Source organism: Streptopelia decaocto (genome assembly GCF_964273445.1).
Source record: "Streptopelia decaocto genome assembly, chromosome: 3".
Lineage (NCBI taxonomy): Eukaryota > Metazoa > Chordata > Aves > Columbiformes > Columbidae > Streptopelia > Streptopelia decaocto.
Window position 1 is genome coordinate 64,233,915 of NC_138656.1, and position 19,265 is coordinate 64,253,179.

The window sequence follows — 19,265 nt, forward strand, 5'->3', positions numbered from 1 at the left end:
AAAAAAAAAATGACAAGTGATTATTTTTGTGAAATGTCTCACCTGATTGGGAGATCTGGGTGTTATTACACTGGATATCTGATTTGTCTGTAGAGGTTTCTATCACAAATCTCATACCAGTGGCACAATGAGACTGTCTATATTTAAGCTTACTTTATAAGTGTCCAGTGCAGACTGTGACAGAAATTTTCAATAGAAATTACACATTAAGGTACTTCACATGAATGGGACAGGGTTTTTTTCCCTTTTATCTACTTTTTGTTAGCATTTTTGAATATTTTTCAAAACAGAATACTTTCAGTTTAAAGTAGGAACTGCCAGGACAACAGTCCACATTAATGTTAGATGCCTTGTTTAATTTTAGAGATGATATTCCTAGTCTCCCTCCACTGTCAGTGGAGAAGGGGAAGGTATCCCTAGATGCATGTAAAGTGTAAATTAGTGCTATGAATTGCCTTTCAGAGAAATTCATGTCTCTCCTCTGGTTACATAGGGAGCCATCAAGACTGGCTCGTGAACTTAACACACCAGAATAGAACTAATTATTTGGCAAGGTTTCTGCATTTCCCATTTAGGAAGTTCACTTGATAAACTGCATGGTGAGCCAGCAAATCACTACTGTTTAAACTGCTAAAAACTGTTTTCTCTAGTGATTTTCATCTTGCCAAACAATTAATGTGGTTAGAATTTTTTCTGCAGTCAACTAGATATATGTAGTTCTGCTTAATTCTGAAGAAGGTAAAAATATTAGCACACAGGGAAGAGAAAATAAGAACAAAAGGAGTCTCTAGGATTCTCTCCTGAATTCTTCTGAGAATAGTCTGGGAGGCAGTACGGGCCAGGAGCCATTCTCAAATTATAGTTTGGATGAGACAATTCTCTTTTGGAGGATGAGGGATTTAAGTAGTGTGAAGTAATGTAATAATTTTATTAGCTACACTATACTGTTACTTCTTTAAATAGTTGCTACTAATTCAATAGTATAATGTTTCAATAGTATGCCCATACCAGCAGACTCAAAACTAGAGAACAGGTCCCAACAGATGTGTCCTCAAAGTACCCATGTGAATAATACTTCTGACAGTGTAGCCCAAAAACTACTTTGCAAACTTTTGTTTCCATTTTTTCATCTAGGTATTAAAACCCATTCCATTCAAGTGCCACCTCATGGTTGAATACAGAAATTTGTGTGATGCGTTTTAGCCCAAGCACCATTTTATTACCCCAGTTTCAGCCTATCAGAATGAGAAGTTAATGATGAAAATAATTATTAAATTATTAGGCTTATTTCAGTACAGTTACAACTCCAGACTTGTTCCTTCCTTCCTACCGACCTCCTCAGTACAGTATCATTTTATAGTAAAATGGGAAAGTAGATTATACTTTAAGAGTATTTAAAAGTGTCTAAATAGTTGCAAGTCCTAATACACTGTGCAAGGCAACCTTTCCCAGACTAACATACAGACATAAATTAGTACCATATTGTACACATGTTGTATGAAGATAATATCCTGCCAAGTAGGAAAATGTCATCCTAAAATAGAAAGCCACACTTCCTCAGGATATTGATGTACCTAAGCTGGATTCTATAAAAGATAGAAAAGTGGATAATGTAACTTCAGACGTGAGAAGTTATTAAGTGAATTGACTGTTGGAGCTGTACCTAATCCTCAGTCCCTACAGCACAAGAATCTCTCAGGTCAGATTGTTTTCACAGCTCTAATCTCCTAATTCAGGTCACTTTTGGGAAGAAGGAGGAACACAGAAGTGATTAACCTGCTGTGGTGCCCATGTCATGTATTTTTTCACAATTATTTGCTTACTTGCTTCCCAAAGTCGTAATACAAAGTGCTTAAACTCCACAAATCCTTTGCACATTTTTGTAGGGACTTTAAATTCAGTCATAGTCCTATAGCAGTAATTTCTACTATGAAGGGTTTTGTTTTAAAAGTTCATGGTATTTAAAATCTAAAGGGCTTAATCAATCACTTAACACACATGCAAAACAAGGGATGACTAACAACATTTCAACATTACATTAACGGTTAGACACTTATGTGCTTTAGCCTGGATCCTGCTATACAAGAAACAGCAACAGTAGCCTCAGTGGAACTATGTTCATTGACTGAAAACTGGTCATCTGCAACTTGTGGTTTCTACAAGAATAGGGAAGACAATACCAAAGCAGAGTAGCTACTGAACTAGTATACAGTTAAGAACAAGAATCTCAACTCCACTGTGAGGACACACACATTCTTATGGCCCCCAGAAAGATTTTTAAGAATAGCCATGAGGAAATGAAGTGTATCTTCTCTGCCTCATAACCCACGTTGATATTGTGCAAAATATCATGAACTGATGCATCCTTGAAGGTATATAGAGAGCATCACCATAGCTGAGGAGCTGATAAGTAAAAAGGACGAGGGCATGATGACATACAGTTTTATACAATTAACTGTCCCATGAAACTCAAGTTCCTGGTCAGCAAAAAGCAGGTTTTGGAGAATACAGTATTCACCCCATTTCTGCAAGGGAAGTGAGACAACATAAGCTGGGAAAGAGGTTTTTTGACCACTATTTCTCTTGCATGGGCCCACTCAAGAAAAGACAGAATATGTCTTGAAAAGAAGTTGTGCTTAATTCTTCTTTTCTGTATCCTTCTATGATTCTACTTATCTGATTTATTACTTCCTCTTCTTCAGCCTTATTTAGCTTTTTTAGTACTAGCTCAGATCACTTTCCAAGGCTCATTGCTTTTCATGTACTACAGTGCAAAATTGTAGGCTGTGATACAATCACATAAATTAGAAGCATAATAACAATATGCTGTTCCTTCATTTATTTTGATACTAACCTGAATCATAGAGGTTTAACAACCCTTAAAGCTTTCATGGGAGAAAAAAAATCATAGAATGTGTTAACATTAAGGACATACAGATTCTGATCACTGCTAACGTAGCTGTTTTAACTAATTATCAGAAGACTGTAACGAGAAGACAGAAATAACACATTCTTGAAAAAAGAGACATTTAAAAGGATTCTCCTACAATATAATCTCAAAATATTTTCCTTCTTTCTGAGCAGTGTCAAATGTAATAGACAGCGATTTACAGCATAAACAGACGGATGAGAAGCAAATATAATAGTTTGTGCTTTGATGCTATGGCAAATAACTGCATTTCTTTACAAAGTACAGGCAAGTTTGCCACCAGACTACTTATCTGACTTGCCAGCATAAATAGATCGAGTAAAGCAGCCCTAAGACCTATTACAAAACCACTATGTTTTTGCTTAAAAAAATAAATAACATTTAACAGTACAACTGATGCTAGACAGAAAACATGAATTTTCCCATACAAACCATTTTTCAGGGACAATTCAAAATCAGCTACCAATGCCAGAAGGAAGGACAGAGTGGGCTGGATGCAGACCCAGACTTGCTGTCCCGAATAAGACCTTCATTTTTTGCTAGATCTTCATGTGATAAAGCTTTTAATGTGCAGTTAGGATGAGTAAAGACCATGAATTACAAAGACACCTCCAAGAGTTCAGAGGCACCCAGGCTACAGGTTGGTTGAAGTCAGGAAAGTGCATGATGAAGGATCACTATACCCTTGCCTGCTGCTTACACTCTTATCTTGGCATTTGCTGTTGACCACTGTGATTAAACAGGCTACTGGGCCGGATGGACCTTCCTCTGATACCTTTTAGATATTGTTATATTCTCGGACTTTGTCTTTTCCTCACAAAGATACTAAAGGTTTATGATTGTATGTCAAGAACTGGAAGTATAAACCTTTCAGTGCCTTATGATCAAAATAATAGCAACATGCTCATTAGGTAATATATTACTACCTCTCTTTGTTTTCCCCAGAGATCCACATAAAACTACTTGGCAAGAGTAGTTCTAAACCTAAATCTATGATCTCCCTCTCAGGACAAATTCCTCTTGTCAGATCTGCAGTGTGAATCTTGTTTGCAGTTTACTGCTTTATTACACACTGTGTTCCTGTTTCTCTCTGTATTGAAGGTGAAAGTTCATCAGAGCCACCATACAATGCCCGCGACAGATCCACAGAACAGAACAGGTAATATAGATCCAGATCGAAGGTATAATAGAAAAGTTGATACATGTTAGTGTATACAATTTAGATTGAGACCAAATGGGAGAATTTTTGCCTTAGTTATTCTAACATACAAAAAATCCCCCATAAAAATGGCTCATACTTCTCCAGCAAAATTATACTTCATTTTCTTCCTAGCTGTCCTGATGAGAATTAGGTCACATGAAAGCATGCATCCACACTCTCTCTAGACACAATACCCTCATGAACTCCACTTTTTCTTTTTCTCCTCCCTAAAAATAAGAACTCAGTGGGATCACATGGTATTTTTAGACCAGCTGTTAACAACATAATTTTCTGTGAAGCTTGTAGCAATCTGAATTTCCCTGTGGAGAACTGGCACAAAAACTAACACAGAATAAATAAATAAATAAGCCAATTAATTAATCAACACAGAGAACCTATTAGAAACCCTCATAGAGCTTACAATGACAAATAAGCCTTACGGACAACTCTAAGATCCTTGGGAAGCTTGAGAAGCTCACTGAACATAGCGGGTACTCACAGTTGGAGCTACCTTAGGAAGTGCTTTTATCTTTGCTCTGACTGGGATGCTGAACACTGTCCCAGGCAAAGGTACTTAAAAGGGCAGCTCAAGTCACTGTCTATTCATGCTTTTGTTCACTTCATGCAGGATAATAAAGCACACCAACTATTAAATGTTTGCCTAATTTCTCTTGTAATATTGGTGGGATTTCTATTATGCTGCTTTGTATACAAAAGAAAAGAAGAAAATATTTAAGGCCTTTTGGGCAATATTCAGAGTATTTTCTTTGAACTTTCCATATTTTAGATAAAACATATGTGTGTATTTCTATCGCGATGGTTAAGGACCCTTTGCTGCAATGTTCAAATTTTCCTGGTGGTCCCAGGCTGTTTAAAGCACATGTACAGTCACCTAAGATGTGCACATAAATCTGTGATAATGATTACACATTTTTACCAACACAGCTAATGAATAAAATCTAATTTTAGTGTTGCTCCTATTACTCATTCATTTGGTATTCATTGTTTTAACACTGACCATAATGATATCCATTAGGTTTTACAATGGGTGTCATTTATCCTTCTGTAAGAATTCCATCATAATTCAGCATAGACAGTAATATACTCACTATGATGAATCTTTTCATTAATAATGTGGATCCACATTATCCAATATAATATGTGCTGTATTCAAACATTAATTAACATCCACTTATTTTAAAGTGGTAGTCACTACCTGCAAAATAAATCCTGCTTTGTGATAGAAGCTTAAATTCACCATATTCTTCAGGCAAAGTGAATACATTTCAGCAAATAACCACTGTTTTCTGTGCTTTATGGAATGCTGCAGCAGTAGCATGCATGCAGTAGTATTTATGAAAAGCGGACCTTCCCACACTAGATAACAGCAGACTTCTAACAGGCAAGAAACTCCAGAACATCATTTTCAAAGGCATGGTTGACTACAGTCACTTTACACTGATTCCTGCTGTGGTTCTTCTCCTCTACACCTCCAAGTATCACAGAACAGTCTCAAGTACCTAAATAGAGAATCCAATAGGTGGCTTTTCAGCTCTCTAAAGACTTTGGCATTTGAATATGAAACCAAATTTGTGCTCTGAAAAATGTCAGAAGGACTTCAGTAGGTCAGATCAAAATCTGTTTAGACTAATGTCCTCTCCCTAAACATAAGAAAAATTTCATAGTGTTACTAAGTAAATAATTTGTCATCTTCAACTCAAAAAGCCCTGGATATATTCAAGCTGCCCAAGCTGCTGTATTTGAAAAATATAATCTTTGGCTTTGCTACAGAGCAAATCATAGCTACACATTCTGCGTATCTTTCAGGCAGAAATGGCCATAAAAATGTCCATCTTAAGTGGACATAAAAAATAAAACATGCAAAATACATACAGGAAACTTACTAAACAATTTAAATATGTTTTCCTGTTTTAAAAACACCAGGGCACTTTGGAAGAAAACAGGAAAATACTTTTTTATAGGTTTAATATAAGTTTTTACTCTAGCTGCATCCATGAAAAAAATAAGACTTGCTTGTGCTAATGCATTTCAAAGATCTATGGAACAAATATTTTCTAAAAGGAAGCTGCACTATTTAGATACTCAAAATACTGAAAGACAGCCTGAAAGAGTTATTAGGTAAAAATCTTGAGAGAGGGAAGCACAAGCACTTACTTTTTGGAAAACACAATGTGATCAGAGTAAAGTTAATACTATGTACAATGCATCCACAGCTGATAGCCCAGAATTATCTTATTTCTTAAAAGTGAATAGAGAAAACACTGCACAGTATTGGAAAGAAAGTAGACAAAGAAGTTAAATAATGATTTACAGGAAAAGTAGCTAAGGCTAAGTGTTTCCTATTTGCCTAGAGTACCCTGTTTTCCCAAAAATAAGAGTCTTATGCAATTTTTGCTCCAAAAGATGCTTACTTTTTTACAAGTATAGCTGCCTGGACACTATTTAAATTGACTTTTTTAATGAACTGTAACTAGGGCTTGTTTTTGGAGTAGGGCTTATATTCTGAGCATCTTCAAAAATTCTGCAACATCATGCTAGGGTCTATTTTCAGGGTAGGTCTTAGTTTCAGGGAAACAGGGTAGTACTTTCAATAGCTATGATCCAAGTATATAGACAGTAGATTGAAAGTACGCTACAGTCAGTAAAAATGTTTATAATCAAATATAACTTAAGGGGAAGGCTGCTGTTCTCATTATGTTAAAGAAAACATGTAAACTTCAGATTGTTTTTTTCACAAAAATTTGCATTGAAAATTTGGAAGCATTTTTCTTATTTTATCTTACTCTTGTCTGTAACTTTCAGAAAAACAGACTTGAAACTTGTAAATTGTACTGACAACTGTGTTTTGTCACACATTCTCACACAAGTTCCACAGTTTGATGAGACCCCCACTAAACAGTGTATGAATTTCTATTTAATTCAGAATTCAGTCTCAGTTTGGGGACAGGTCAGGACATGCTCTAAGATTTTGAGAGGTCTTTTGACTCTCCCAACTCTTTCAGCTACTATTTATCACCTTGAATATTGCAGGCAGAGGGATGTTTTGTTTCATGGAGCTCTGCAAAAGCATGGTAATGAGCCTGGTGGTTTACTGATAAGGTCATCTACTTGATCATATTTATGGGTGTTTTTTTGAGTTGCTGTAATTGTTACCAAAATTTTTAAAGTTTCCTACTACTGCTAGCTTCTTTTCATTAACAAAAGAAGGAAAAAGTGACAAATCTGCAAAGGCATACTGCAGTAGCTCAGAAAACCTCCATTAATGCCAGGCAGGGTCAGAAGGTTTGACCTGGCAATATCACTGGCCAAAATCTGAAACTAAGTATCTTGCTGCAATTTTTATCATAGAAAATTTGAAAATGTTTGGTGGAAAAAGATAAACCAGTATTTTAAGGAAGAATTTTCAGAAACCTTTAACATAAAAGCTTGAAGTTTGCTTAAGAAAGGTTGCCATGATCATACCTACATTTAAGTTTCTAAGCTTTTTATTTTGATGTGGCTAGTTTTACTCTCTTTCATCCTTTGGATCATACATTCATTTTTTTTTTTTTTTTCAATGAGACATGTGTAAAGCTCTTTGTATTCAAGTTATAGGTACATCTATCATATATTTGACATAAAACAAAAGACACAGGACAGTGACAAAACTGGATTTTTGCACACCTACCTAAACGGAACTAATACATCATCTATGAAAGAGAGGAATGATTTACTGGACTGCACATCACAGAAAATGAATCTCAGCAACAAAACTGTAGAATGTTCTTTCTCAATAGGACATTTAATCACAGCAGACTAAACAGAATTACCTCACACGTTTAAGTAACAAGACACAGCTGACTAAACAACATGCCTGTTTATTTGATTAGCTTTAAAGGCATCTGTTGTTACGAATCTACTTTGTAAGTTAAACAATGCAGTTTCAGTCCACCAGTTTTATTAGTTTAGACTGCCTAGGTTTATTAAGTTAGGAAATCTTGTTTCCATAGCTAAAAATCTTGTTTCCATAGCTAATGACGATATATACTGATCAATTAGTCTTCTTTTTCATTTTACTTTTCTTTTTTTTTTTTTTTTTACTTTTCTATCTTTTTTAACTTGTAAAACATTTAACATGACTAGATGTATGTATAGCTCTATATTGTTTCCTTTAATTTAAAGTATGCAAGAAGAAATCATTCCTCTATAATATCACATACTTTGATCATCTGAGCTTCACAAAAACTTCAAAGTAAATATAATACTGTGCTATGTTTTCTGGAGCATGGAAGATACAATATTAATGGGAAACTATGGATTACTATTCACTGTATTTATATCCATTAATATTGCTGCAAACGTGCTACCCACAGTGAAGTAAACTTGGAACTGTTTAAATTTGATTCACTGTACAGAGTAAAGGATGCACTGCAGTGAGGCACAGCTCACCAGGAGATGCTGCAGGAACCCTGCTGGAATGACACCATGCAAGAGAGGGATGTATGGAGACAGGGTTGCTGTGCTGACTGGGTAGTTGCGTGAACTCAAAGCCTGTCATTCAACAGAGAACTCCCTCCAGGCCACATTTTCAGAGCAGACTATGGCTACCTTATGGATAACTGGTAATATGGTTTAGGAATATATAAAAGCCATTTATCTTACACAATTTCATTTTAAAAATCGAGTCACAATCAAAATCTTATTTCAAGGACAATAAATTGAAGGTATGTATCTCTGACACTGTTATTTTTAATTAATAAAATACACTAGAAATCTTTAATTGTGAGGGGCACGGAAGGGCAGGGCAGGGCACTACCAAAAAAGCCCAGAAGAAAACTGACACAGAAATTTGTTAAAACAACTGCCTTCATTGTGAAAAAAAAATTCCTGTTCCCAAAAAGGTTAAACCAGCCAAGGAACTGGTCCAGAACTGTTCTAAATATTTAATGACATTTTATACTTAAAGGTTTCAAAAGCTTGTAATAAAATAAAGAAAAATATTGGTAATGTTACAGTTCCTCTGTCTTGCTCATTTTTCTGAGGAAATTACCTCTGGAAAATAAATTGATAGGGCTAACAGGGCCAAACAAATAAAACAAACTTTTCAATTAGAAAACAGGATTCTCCTGTATCATAATACAGAGTGCCTCTGAGACTGAAAAGGCATGTAGATACCAACCAGAAATTCATCCAGCCATCTCAGGAGATGGTACTGCACTTACTGTAAGAAATGTTAGGTACTTCTAGCAAAATATGGAATGTTCAGGCAGACCGATTAAAAAGCCCCCAAAAACCACAAAACAACCTCACCAAAAATAAGTGCAAATATATTCACTTGGGTAAAACAATCATCTGTGTCTACCCATGCATGCTATCTGCTCTCATTGCTGTCACTCCTGTCAATCTGAAGTTGATAGGTAATGGCCCTGTGATTCAGGGAAACTGCTGAAGTGTGTACTCAGGCTTCAGTTTGAGAGATGGGTTCATTTATCATCATAATAAGCTATTACCATTGATAGGTCACAACTCATTGAAGAGACAGTCAGTCTAATTGGCTCAATTCAGTTAGCTCTGGATGTGCCTCAAGGAGACAAGCACTGCTTTGCAGGTAATACTCAATCACCCATCAAACCACTTGTTTAATAATTCATCACAGTTCAGACTGGGGTTCTGGCACATGATTATCCCTTCAATATGCCAAATATCTGGTCTTAACCCTTTTGTCTCTTGGGTCCAGGAAGACAAAGGCAAGTCATTCTGTAGTTAGGGTAACCCTTACTTCCAGAAACTTACTGAACATTGAAAATTTCCACTGAGGTTTGCTTTCTAAAGAAATTTGTTGTAGTTAGCTAGAATCTTTCTGGAAAATAAAATCTTTGCCATGATCATTCTCTCCTGCTAAAGGTCAGCTTACAGTACGTAAGCTTAATAGGAATGTAAAGCAATGGAGGCCGTTTTGCCTTCTAGAGATTTAATGAAGCAATATGGGTCCATTCAGAAATATTTAGCAATCAGGTGATGATAGGGTAGGTGAATTGAGGGTATAGAGTACATGAGATACAGGACCTACAGTATTTAAAGGAGGCTCTTCTCGGTGACAACCGATGATAGAACAAGGGGCAATGGGTACAAACTGGAACACAGGAGGTTCCACTTAAATATGAGAGGAAACTTCTTCACAGTGAGGGTGACAGAACACTGGAACAGGCTGCCCAGGGAGGTTGTGGAGTCTCCTACTCTGGAGACATTCAAAACCTGCCTGGACACATTCCTGTGTAACCTCATCTAGGTGTTCCTGCTCTGGCAAAGGGATTGGACTAGATGATCTTTCGAGGTCCCTTCCAATTCCTAACATTCTCTGATTCTGTGATGCTTCATACTCTGTTCAGATATTAGATCAAAGCATGAGTCACTCACAATATTGAACTGTTTAGAATAATGACTCTATGAAAGGACAAGTTAAAACTAAACTAATAATTCAAGCCTCTGATCCCTAGTGTGCTACTTTCTTGTCAGTTCTGGTTCCCATTTCATTGTTCAATTCTTTGTCAGTATATGGCAGCCATACTGAAAATTTCTTTTGCAACCGCTTCATTGTCAAAGGCTTTAAGGTTGTATTTCTTCCACCACTTTCAGTGGTGTCACGGTGAGTTGACCCTGGGCAGCAGCCAAACACCCACCTACCTCTCACTCCTCTCCCACATGGAATGGGGAAAAAATAGAAGGAAGTTGCAAAGACTTGGATCGGTGGGAAGGCTGGAGAGAAAGTGATGCTGTGCAAGCTCTCTTCTGCAAGAGCTGAAAGACTCGTGCATTACCAACACTGTTTTAGCAACAAATGCAAAGCACAGCATGAAGTGAACTCCAGCCCAGACAGACCCAGTAGAGATGTTAAAATACTATGTTCATATCAGACTATCTGAAGAGTAAGATGGCCTGCCTTTGTCTTCTTCTTGTTAAACTGAAATACATGAAAGTGATCATTCCGATACTTACTTTTTGGATGACTGACTGGAAATCTACTAAGTATGGATATCACCTTCTGAAAATTAGAGTTTGTAAAGCACTCCAAGCATAATGGCCCTACCACTCACCAACCATCTATGAAAAAGTCAAGAATATATAGAATTTACAAAATTACTCATATAATTTTTACTATAATTAGTTATGGAACTAGTTGATTCTCACCAGCTCTTTATATACACTTTGAGTGTCAGTTTGAGTTTTCTTTTGCTAATGATATCTCAAATTAATTTGTACCATTTTCGGCTATTGATAAACCACTCTCATTTCTTCCATGCTCCAGTTAGTAATAATGCTTTGTGTGTATCCTTTCCAGTCTCAAGTAACCACTGTTCAATTTTGCTATCTCTAGCTTAGAATCACCATCACCATGCTTCTTTGCATATTGATTAGCAATCAGTACAAGTTATCAGATATATCAGTTTTTTCTAAGTCAAAGACTTTTCTTCTTTTGCTTCTGCTTTGTTGGATCCTTCAGTATTTTAGTATTTGGGATGTGACATAAGAATAGTAAGAGTTTCCAGTCTGGTAAACATATTCCCCAATTTACTTTCTTCATTATTTCCTAACACTACTCAGTATTCTCTCTCTAGCATTTACATCCCTTCTTTTCTCAAACTACTTCATTTCCCGCTTGTTTCTCCATTTTTCAACTGCCACTATTGATTAAAACCCTTGCCTTCAAGGCAGACCTGGGTTAGCAGGTAATGTAAAGGACACCTGAGATTTATGAAATAATTTCACCAACAATAAATCTCCTCTTTTCTCATACAGTAGTATAAGATGATTTTAGCACAAAGAAATTAAATGTATCATGAGATATATGAAATACTGCAGTCAGTGGACTAAGATAGCCAGATTCTGGGCCTTGTTTCAACTCATTTCTAAGGCACAAAGAGGCCGTAACAGTCTACTGGGCATCCTTAGTTTTCCTTGCAATCACAATAATGGCTGTACTTGAACTGCCCCAATAGGCTATCCAAACATCATTACAAGCAATAATGAGGCACAGTGTGCAAAATTTACTTATGTCTTGGTAGTTCTTTACAATCATGGGTAGCTGAACCCCCTAATAGGACAGTCCTGATATTGTTTCAGTTTGTATTGGAGATCTAGTAAAATTTGGCTAGCCACAGCTGCGAAAAAATGCAGAGACCTGTCCCTGTCTCATTTCATGGTGCCATGCTGAGAGAATATTTCAGCAAAGATAAAGAATCTAAACCGGATCATGTAATACAAACTAAGCGAATTTAAAGGAAGCATCAGTCAGCTGTGGTTCAGATCTTTAAAATGTTCCGCTCTTCACTCATGTTTCTGTTATGTTTGTCTCATCCTTTCAGTATCTGAATTTGCCTATTACTCCAATTTTAGAAGCTACAGTGAAGTAACTGTTAACAAAATAAACAGCAACTTAGCATAAGTTGAAGATATCTTCATACTGTTGACTGAGTCTGATTACCATGGGGACTTAATTTTGGTCAAGAAAATTTAGATTGTGATGTAAAATAAAATGTTTTATATTAGTTTAGCGTTTACTTGTTAAAAACCAAAAACATATCAATAAACTAAGCCAGCTTTTTATTGGAAGAATGCATTCAAATATGAAAACCAAAAGATACTGAAGTAGCTGTCTTTACAAAAATATTTTTCTTTAGGTTCAAATGAATCATTTTCTGCCATGTATTGGCTGTTGACACCACTTAAAAAAAATCTGAGGATCTGCAGCAACTGTGAATAACTTCAAGACGTTGCACTGAATGGAGATTTCTTGCATACACTGTGCTGCTGATGCCTATTACTGTTTCTTTTACAAATACAGATAATGTGCATACAGTTACCTTTTTGATCCCACTCAAACATATAAGACATTAAGAATCAATAAATGTCCATGCACACTTGTTTTTGAAATGTTATGCCTTAAATCTGAGGAACACATTCCCTACTCCAGCCCCACTTTACTTTTGCTAGCTTGGAGATGTTCTTTGTTACACATTCAAATCTGAGGCTGAAAGTAATTTCTCTGCAGAGGGTATAAAAAGGCAAATTTAGCATGAAGTACTGGACCTGCCACCACTGCGGAAAAATCCTTCACGCAGTTTGCAGATACCTCAAGCACTGCCATTATGTTACTAAATGGTGGCCTGCTCAGACTTGAACAACTAATCTGCACTAGGAACAAAACCTCCTACATGAGGGGCTAAACTGTTCATATAAGAGCTGAACGAAAGAAATATCTTATAAAGGCACACAAAGGAAGATCACACCAGCCCACCTAAGTTTCACCACTTCACTTCCCTGACAATAAAAGCAACACAGACACAGACTCAAAAAAAATCAGTCTACTGACTAAATTTAAGACACTGTTGGAATTATGAAGTGTAGGTCACTCACTGCTTTTCTTGAAGCCAATGAATTGGAAAACAAACAAACAAACAAACAAACATAACCAAACAAAAAAACTGATGGTAGAAAAAAGTAGCTTACAACAACAATTTATTTTGCATCTCATCCGTTTATACCAAAACATGTTCAGTTAGATTATTCTCCTTTTTGAGGCAGGCAGTAAAAGCAAGAAAAAGAGTTGTGGATCTATCTAACTCTATCATCTCTCATGATCAAGAAAATCTTGATATCTGAAACCATGACGATATTAGATGAAGCTTTCTGGGTTTAGAGGTATTAATAATTTAGGGCAATTGATCCTGTCACTTCTGTTCCAGTTGATTATTGTGTTATTGACACTTTATGTTTTGGGTTTCAACTCCCTTTCCCCCGGGACCTGTAGACTGCAATTTGCTTTGCATTATTCTGTCTTTTGCATCAGAATTACCTAAGAAATGAAAACAAATGGAATAAGAGAAAAATAAAAGCCACAAGGACCTAACTTATGATTATTTTATAATTCAATATTTAATCCTATGAGGTATTCTGGGCAGTCTGGGGTAGACAATATGTCTCAAATCGCTCACTCCATCCCAATCTTTAACTTTCCACAGTAGAGTACTTTTAAAGGTTGATAGATTTTGTGTGTATTGGCTACAGGGTTATTACAGTATCTTCATCTCTGGACTCAAAGAAACATTGACTTCTGTAAGTCAGCAAATAGGTTACACAGCTAATTATAAAAAACGGGCAAAATAAATGAGGTGACAGAGTTAAGTCAAACAAGTACCTTTCCTATTCTGTACACACAGACTCTACACAAAACTTTCAGCAGTTGCCTTTCACTAGAAGTCAGATACAGATTCCTGTAAAACAGCACTCAATACAAGAGACTTCTCAATCTGACTAAAATCTGCCAGTTAGCAAATAGTATTTTAGAGCAGAAGTGTTCAAGGGCTCCTATCACGTTGTTTGCAGTATAAGCAACGGTGGCATTAATACCTGCTGAAAACCCAGACAAAGGAGTTAGAGGATGCATCATCTAACTTCTGTATGACTGCTGGGTTTTGAGATGATGTTCAGAGACTTGGATTCTAGGATGGCCTCCACCTACAAGTTGAACTCACCTGTGACTGCTGACCAAGGGCAGTGCCCTAAATACCTGAAAGAGGCAGGGTAAATCTCCACCTTTATGATTAAACCTGGCCCTTAGCAGAGAATGGAACATAAAATTTGCAGTAGCACAGAGAAAATAAGGCAGAGAGGCTTTCTCTAAACAAAGATATTTCCTCATGGAATCTCAGGCAGCCTCAGCTGCCCATCAAGTGTGTGTGTCATGGTGGGGGCGATGTCACATGTTTATTTAGATATGCTCCATACCATGTATTTAAAAAATTATCTGTGTTTGTACAACAAAGTTTCAGTTCTAGTAGCAGCATATATATATCGAAGAATAAAAGGATATGGTGATGTTAAACTAATTTGCTCATGTTCTTGTCCTGCGTTGACATAAACAAGAATCCTGTATAGCCTCCTGTTATTTATAATGTCTCCTTAGACAGTCAAAGACCAGTATCATACAGTCTAGTGTCACCTAGATTTAGATAAAAAAGAAAAAGCTGAAGGCTGCACACTCAGGACCATCCTATTTATAACTCTTTTTTTCATCCAAAAGAAGCATTTGGAGATGGATGCAAAACAAGCAGATAGAACACATATGGCAATCAACATTGTGGAGGCATATGCACTACATGCCAACTTCATATTAAAATAATTATTTTAAAGAAGGTTTTTGAGCTATATTTGAAAACTAGGAAATGTAGGATGGTTACTACCTTTTGTTACTCAGTTTTATTTTGGGGAATAGTATTTAAGAGCAATAATTTTAACAATATAAAGGAAAGGCAGTTTTTTGTCACACAAGGTTTATAAATTGTAATAGAAGTGTACATCGTGATACAAGATTTCCTAAATTGCTCTCTACATTTCCTAAGACAAAAATTCTTAAAGACGCTTGCCTGCTCTGAGATGCCAATTATTCAACTGTAACACAGCTAGCAATTGCTCTCAAGAAAGGATGTTTTTATCTAGTTTGGCGTTATCCAGTTTCAGCTATTTAGAGAAATGTTTTATTGAGTCTACAAACAAGGACTCTCAATATTCTATTTCCATTTCCCTTTCCATAGCACAAATCATATGGTCTAAGCATGTCATTATGACTATAATTTACATGATGCAACATGACAGTTAAGATGTACTGTGGTAATTTGTGAGTGCTTTCAGTATTATTGTAGTATCAAAAATTTATATGGTTCAGCTATTAAGGCAAATTGCTCCATTCATACAGAGATATCTGACAGTAACCACAAAGGACCTCCAAATTACACTGAAAAAATATCTTCCACATTCAAATAATTTGTGCACATTCTCACCATTATTTTGTTCACTGAATAGAAGTAGGATGAAATTCTGTTTGGAAAAGTATCAGTTTGTATCTCAGGGTAAGTTCACCAGACATGGAAGTCTATAGAAGAAACCCTCCCTTTGCCACCTAAGTAAGTCTGATTTTCTTTAACAATTTATAGCCATGAACAGGATGCCAAATTCTTTGGAATGATGCTATTTAGCTTACACATGCTCACTTACCTTCTGTCATGTTGATTTTCAGCCAGCAGGAAGAAAACAAATAAATAAGAGGTTGACTAGCCTGAAGAGACTAGAGGAAAACGTGCTTAAGTGTATTAGTGTTAGAATTTCTGATAAGTTTTAGCATAATCAAGATTACAGTAAATGGAAAGCTGTTTATATTTCTTTACATTTAAGACTCATTCTGTCCTCAGTTCTCCTCTCTGGAAAATAATGTGACATTCATTAAAATATCCTGTATGATAGCAGGAAGTCTAGTGGTGAGAAGCCTGACAGTCAGACCGCTGAAGCATCCAAGATTTGAGAACGCAAATATTTGGTATTAACCTGCAGGGCATGAATATGTGTGTACATGCACGCATAGACACACACAGACTTGGATAAATATATACGTTAGAACAGGCACAGAGCTCACAACAACATTTTCTGAGTTCTGGGGCAGAGAGCTCCCCACATACAAGTTTCTTGCCAAATATTAAAATTTTGTAACACACCCCCACAACATCTGATACACAACTTGCACCTCTGAAAAGCAGACAAGGGAACTGGTTTTCAAAGCTGAGAAGGTGGGAAGAGAACAGGACAAGCTGAACCATACACCAGCTAATTCATTCAGAAAACAACTCTGCAAACTATATAGACTTCTCTAATACCTGAGAGCAGAAGCCTCAAGAGGTCTCAAGGTCAAAGATACTCAGTTAATTTTCTCTACTTAACTTTTCACATCACAAGGATACTCCACATGCCTGACTCCCTTCTGCTTGTGGTTGTGCTAGTCAAACAGCTATCCAACTTAATCTTCCCTCAGTTCCACCCTGCTTCAAACTCTTACTGCTTTTGTCAATAAAACAAATTAGCATTTAGGCAAGTACCATCTGCACTTACTTTGTTGCCCAAATAAGAACTGGGTGCACTCCAATAATAAGTCTGTGGTAGTACTTTTCGTGCAGCCACGTTGCTGATGCTAAGCTGCTGATGCCCATCAAATTGCTTTTGCTTGGGGACAACTCTGATGAGACCTGGTAAGCCAGTCAGATACCAGCCATTCATATCTTCTATCTATAATGACAGAAAAAAAAAAAAAAAAAAAAAAAAGAGAGAAAAGAGAGACAAAGAAAAACAAAATACTACAATAAGAGTCAGAACATCAACCTTTCAATATTCACAGCCTCTTATTCTTCCATTTTTAAAAAACTGACTAGGTTTATATGATTCATTGCACTTTAGGAACAAAGGACACCACAAAGTAATAACAGCAAAAATTTCTCTTATTGTATGTGACTGGAAGCTATAAATTCTGAGAAGTTTGAAGCAACTACAAGTATTTGCTGTCTCTGCTTCTTACCGGCCAGAGTGAGGAGGAAATTCTGTTGTACAAACATATGCATAAGAATATCTCCAAATATGATACAAGTTTCCAATAAATAATATCAGTCCCAGAGGGTACAGAAGATGAGCTGACAAATTGATATAGATTTTTTGATTGTTGTAGACAGCATAATTTATAATAATTTGTAGTTCTAAAGCTTTACAACATACAAGTTCAAATATACATTTTTTTAGAAAGCCAAAGTAAAGCTAGAAAGCACCAGAACTTGAATTTCAGAAAACCCATAACTAGAAATGAATCATCAGAGAAGAGTACATTTTTCATACAATGGTAGCTTCTGGAGCCTGGACACAAGCAGAACAAGACATTAGCTCAGCCATGGGATGGAAATTTTTCCAGATGCTGGCATGTAAATGAGCACACTAGGCATATATGATTTTACTCGTAGAATTCCGGTATACCAATACAGCCAAAACCAGGAGCTAGTAGGCCTGGAACACATTTCCTAAACTCGATCCACAGACATGTATATGTAGTATACATCCATTAGACTGGAATCAGTGTCAGAGTTTTGAGAACTCGCTTCAAGTCTAGAGTATATTTGCAGTCTAAAGACACATTTTTCTACAGCACAAATAAGATCTGTAGGTTAATCTCTCTTTCATATCCTTTCCTTGGAATGACATATGCAGAAGAAATTCACTCAAAATGCCCTCTGTAAGGCATCCCATTTTCTTACATAACTGTGTGTTGTACATTTAATGTTTCAAAATTCTTAATTTTCTCAGGTCTAGAAATTTAATAATGACCTGGAAAAGAGGTTGCTATATGGATATCCTGCATTTTAGCTCAGACTCATTATGTATGCACATTTCCAGGACTGTGTTTATGCATAGGGCTTCATTTTTGACTGTTTTAACTTCTTCTGCACTTTTCACTGCTAACTGCACTTTTTCAGAACTTTCACACAATGAAAAGAAACAAAGCTTATAAGCATTTTCTTCTGGATAAATGAAAAATACATAGGCCAAAAAAGAACATGGTGACAATGGACAGTGACAACACACAGAAACACAAACACAATGACATAGACTGATAAAGTATGATTTTTCTTACAATGCTGTAGGTAAGGTGAGAGTGTGTGCAGACGTTTGTTTTGCCAGAGCAGAAACATTCCTCACAGCCTTTGGGATTTTTTTGCTGCAGATTGAAGAAACCTGGTTTGCAACGATCACAGTTTTCTCCTTCAACATGTTCCTGGAAATGCACATTAGAACACTACTTCAGTTGTCACAGATTAGAACTTGAGTTCACAAGTTTTGTACTCTGCAGGAGAGTATAAATGAAGGACTACAGAGACACTTATAGGAAAGACTATTTTTATTTGTGAATATTAGTAGCAAATCTTGTACACAATAAAAGTTACCATGGCTGCACATAAATTATGGAATATAGAATTTGGACATTATAAGATTTTTAATTTTTCTTCTACATGAATGGACTTGCCTGATTTCATTAAATAATCTAATTTATCTCCTTTACACTTAGGAGAGTCTTTCTTTAGGGAAAGAAGTATGGGACACAACATTACAGCCTCGACAACTGTAGTCTGTAGGTTTGGCTGATAAGATCTGTGCATGCCCAATGATGCAAACTACAGGTACATTGCATCAGTTCTACCTATCATTCAGCATATCAGCTTTTCAGAGGTCTATCTTTAACAGCTGAATTCAGGCTAAATCCGTTGCTTCTTT

The 19,265-nt window shown here is 36.3% G+C and overlaps 1 protein-coding gene across 2 annotated transcripts in view; it reads right to left on the minus strand.

Annotated features, from left to right (window-relative positions):
• LAMA2 (laminin subunit alpha 2) overlaps positions 1-19,265 on the minus strand; it is a 359,087-nt gene that overhangs the window by 186,448 nt on the left and 153,374 nt on the right. For both annotated transcript variants that reach the window (XM_082048323.1, XM_082048322.1), the window contains exons 11-12: positions 18,628-18,768; positions 17,067-17,240 (exon numbers count right to left, since the gene is read on the minus strand). In XM_082048323.1, the coding sequence (XP_081904449.1) occupies positions 17,067-17,240; positions 18,628-18,768 (315 nt within the window). The remainder of the gene's footprint in view (positions 1-17,066; positions 17,241-18,627; positions 18,769-19,265) is intronic.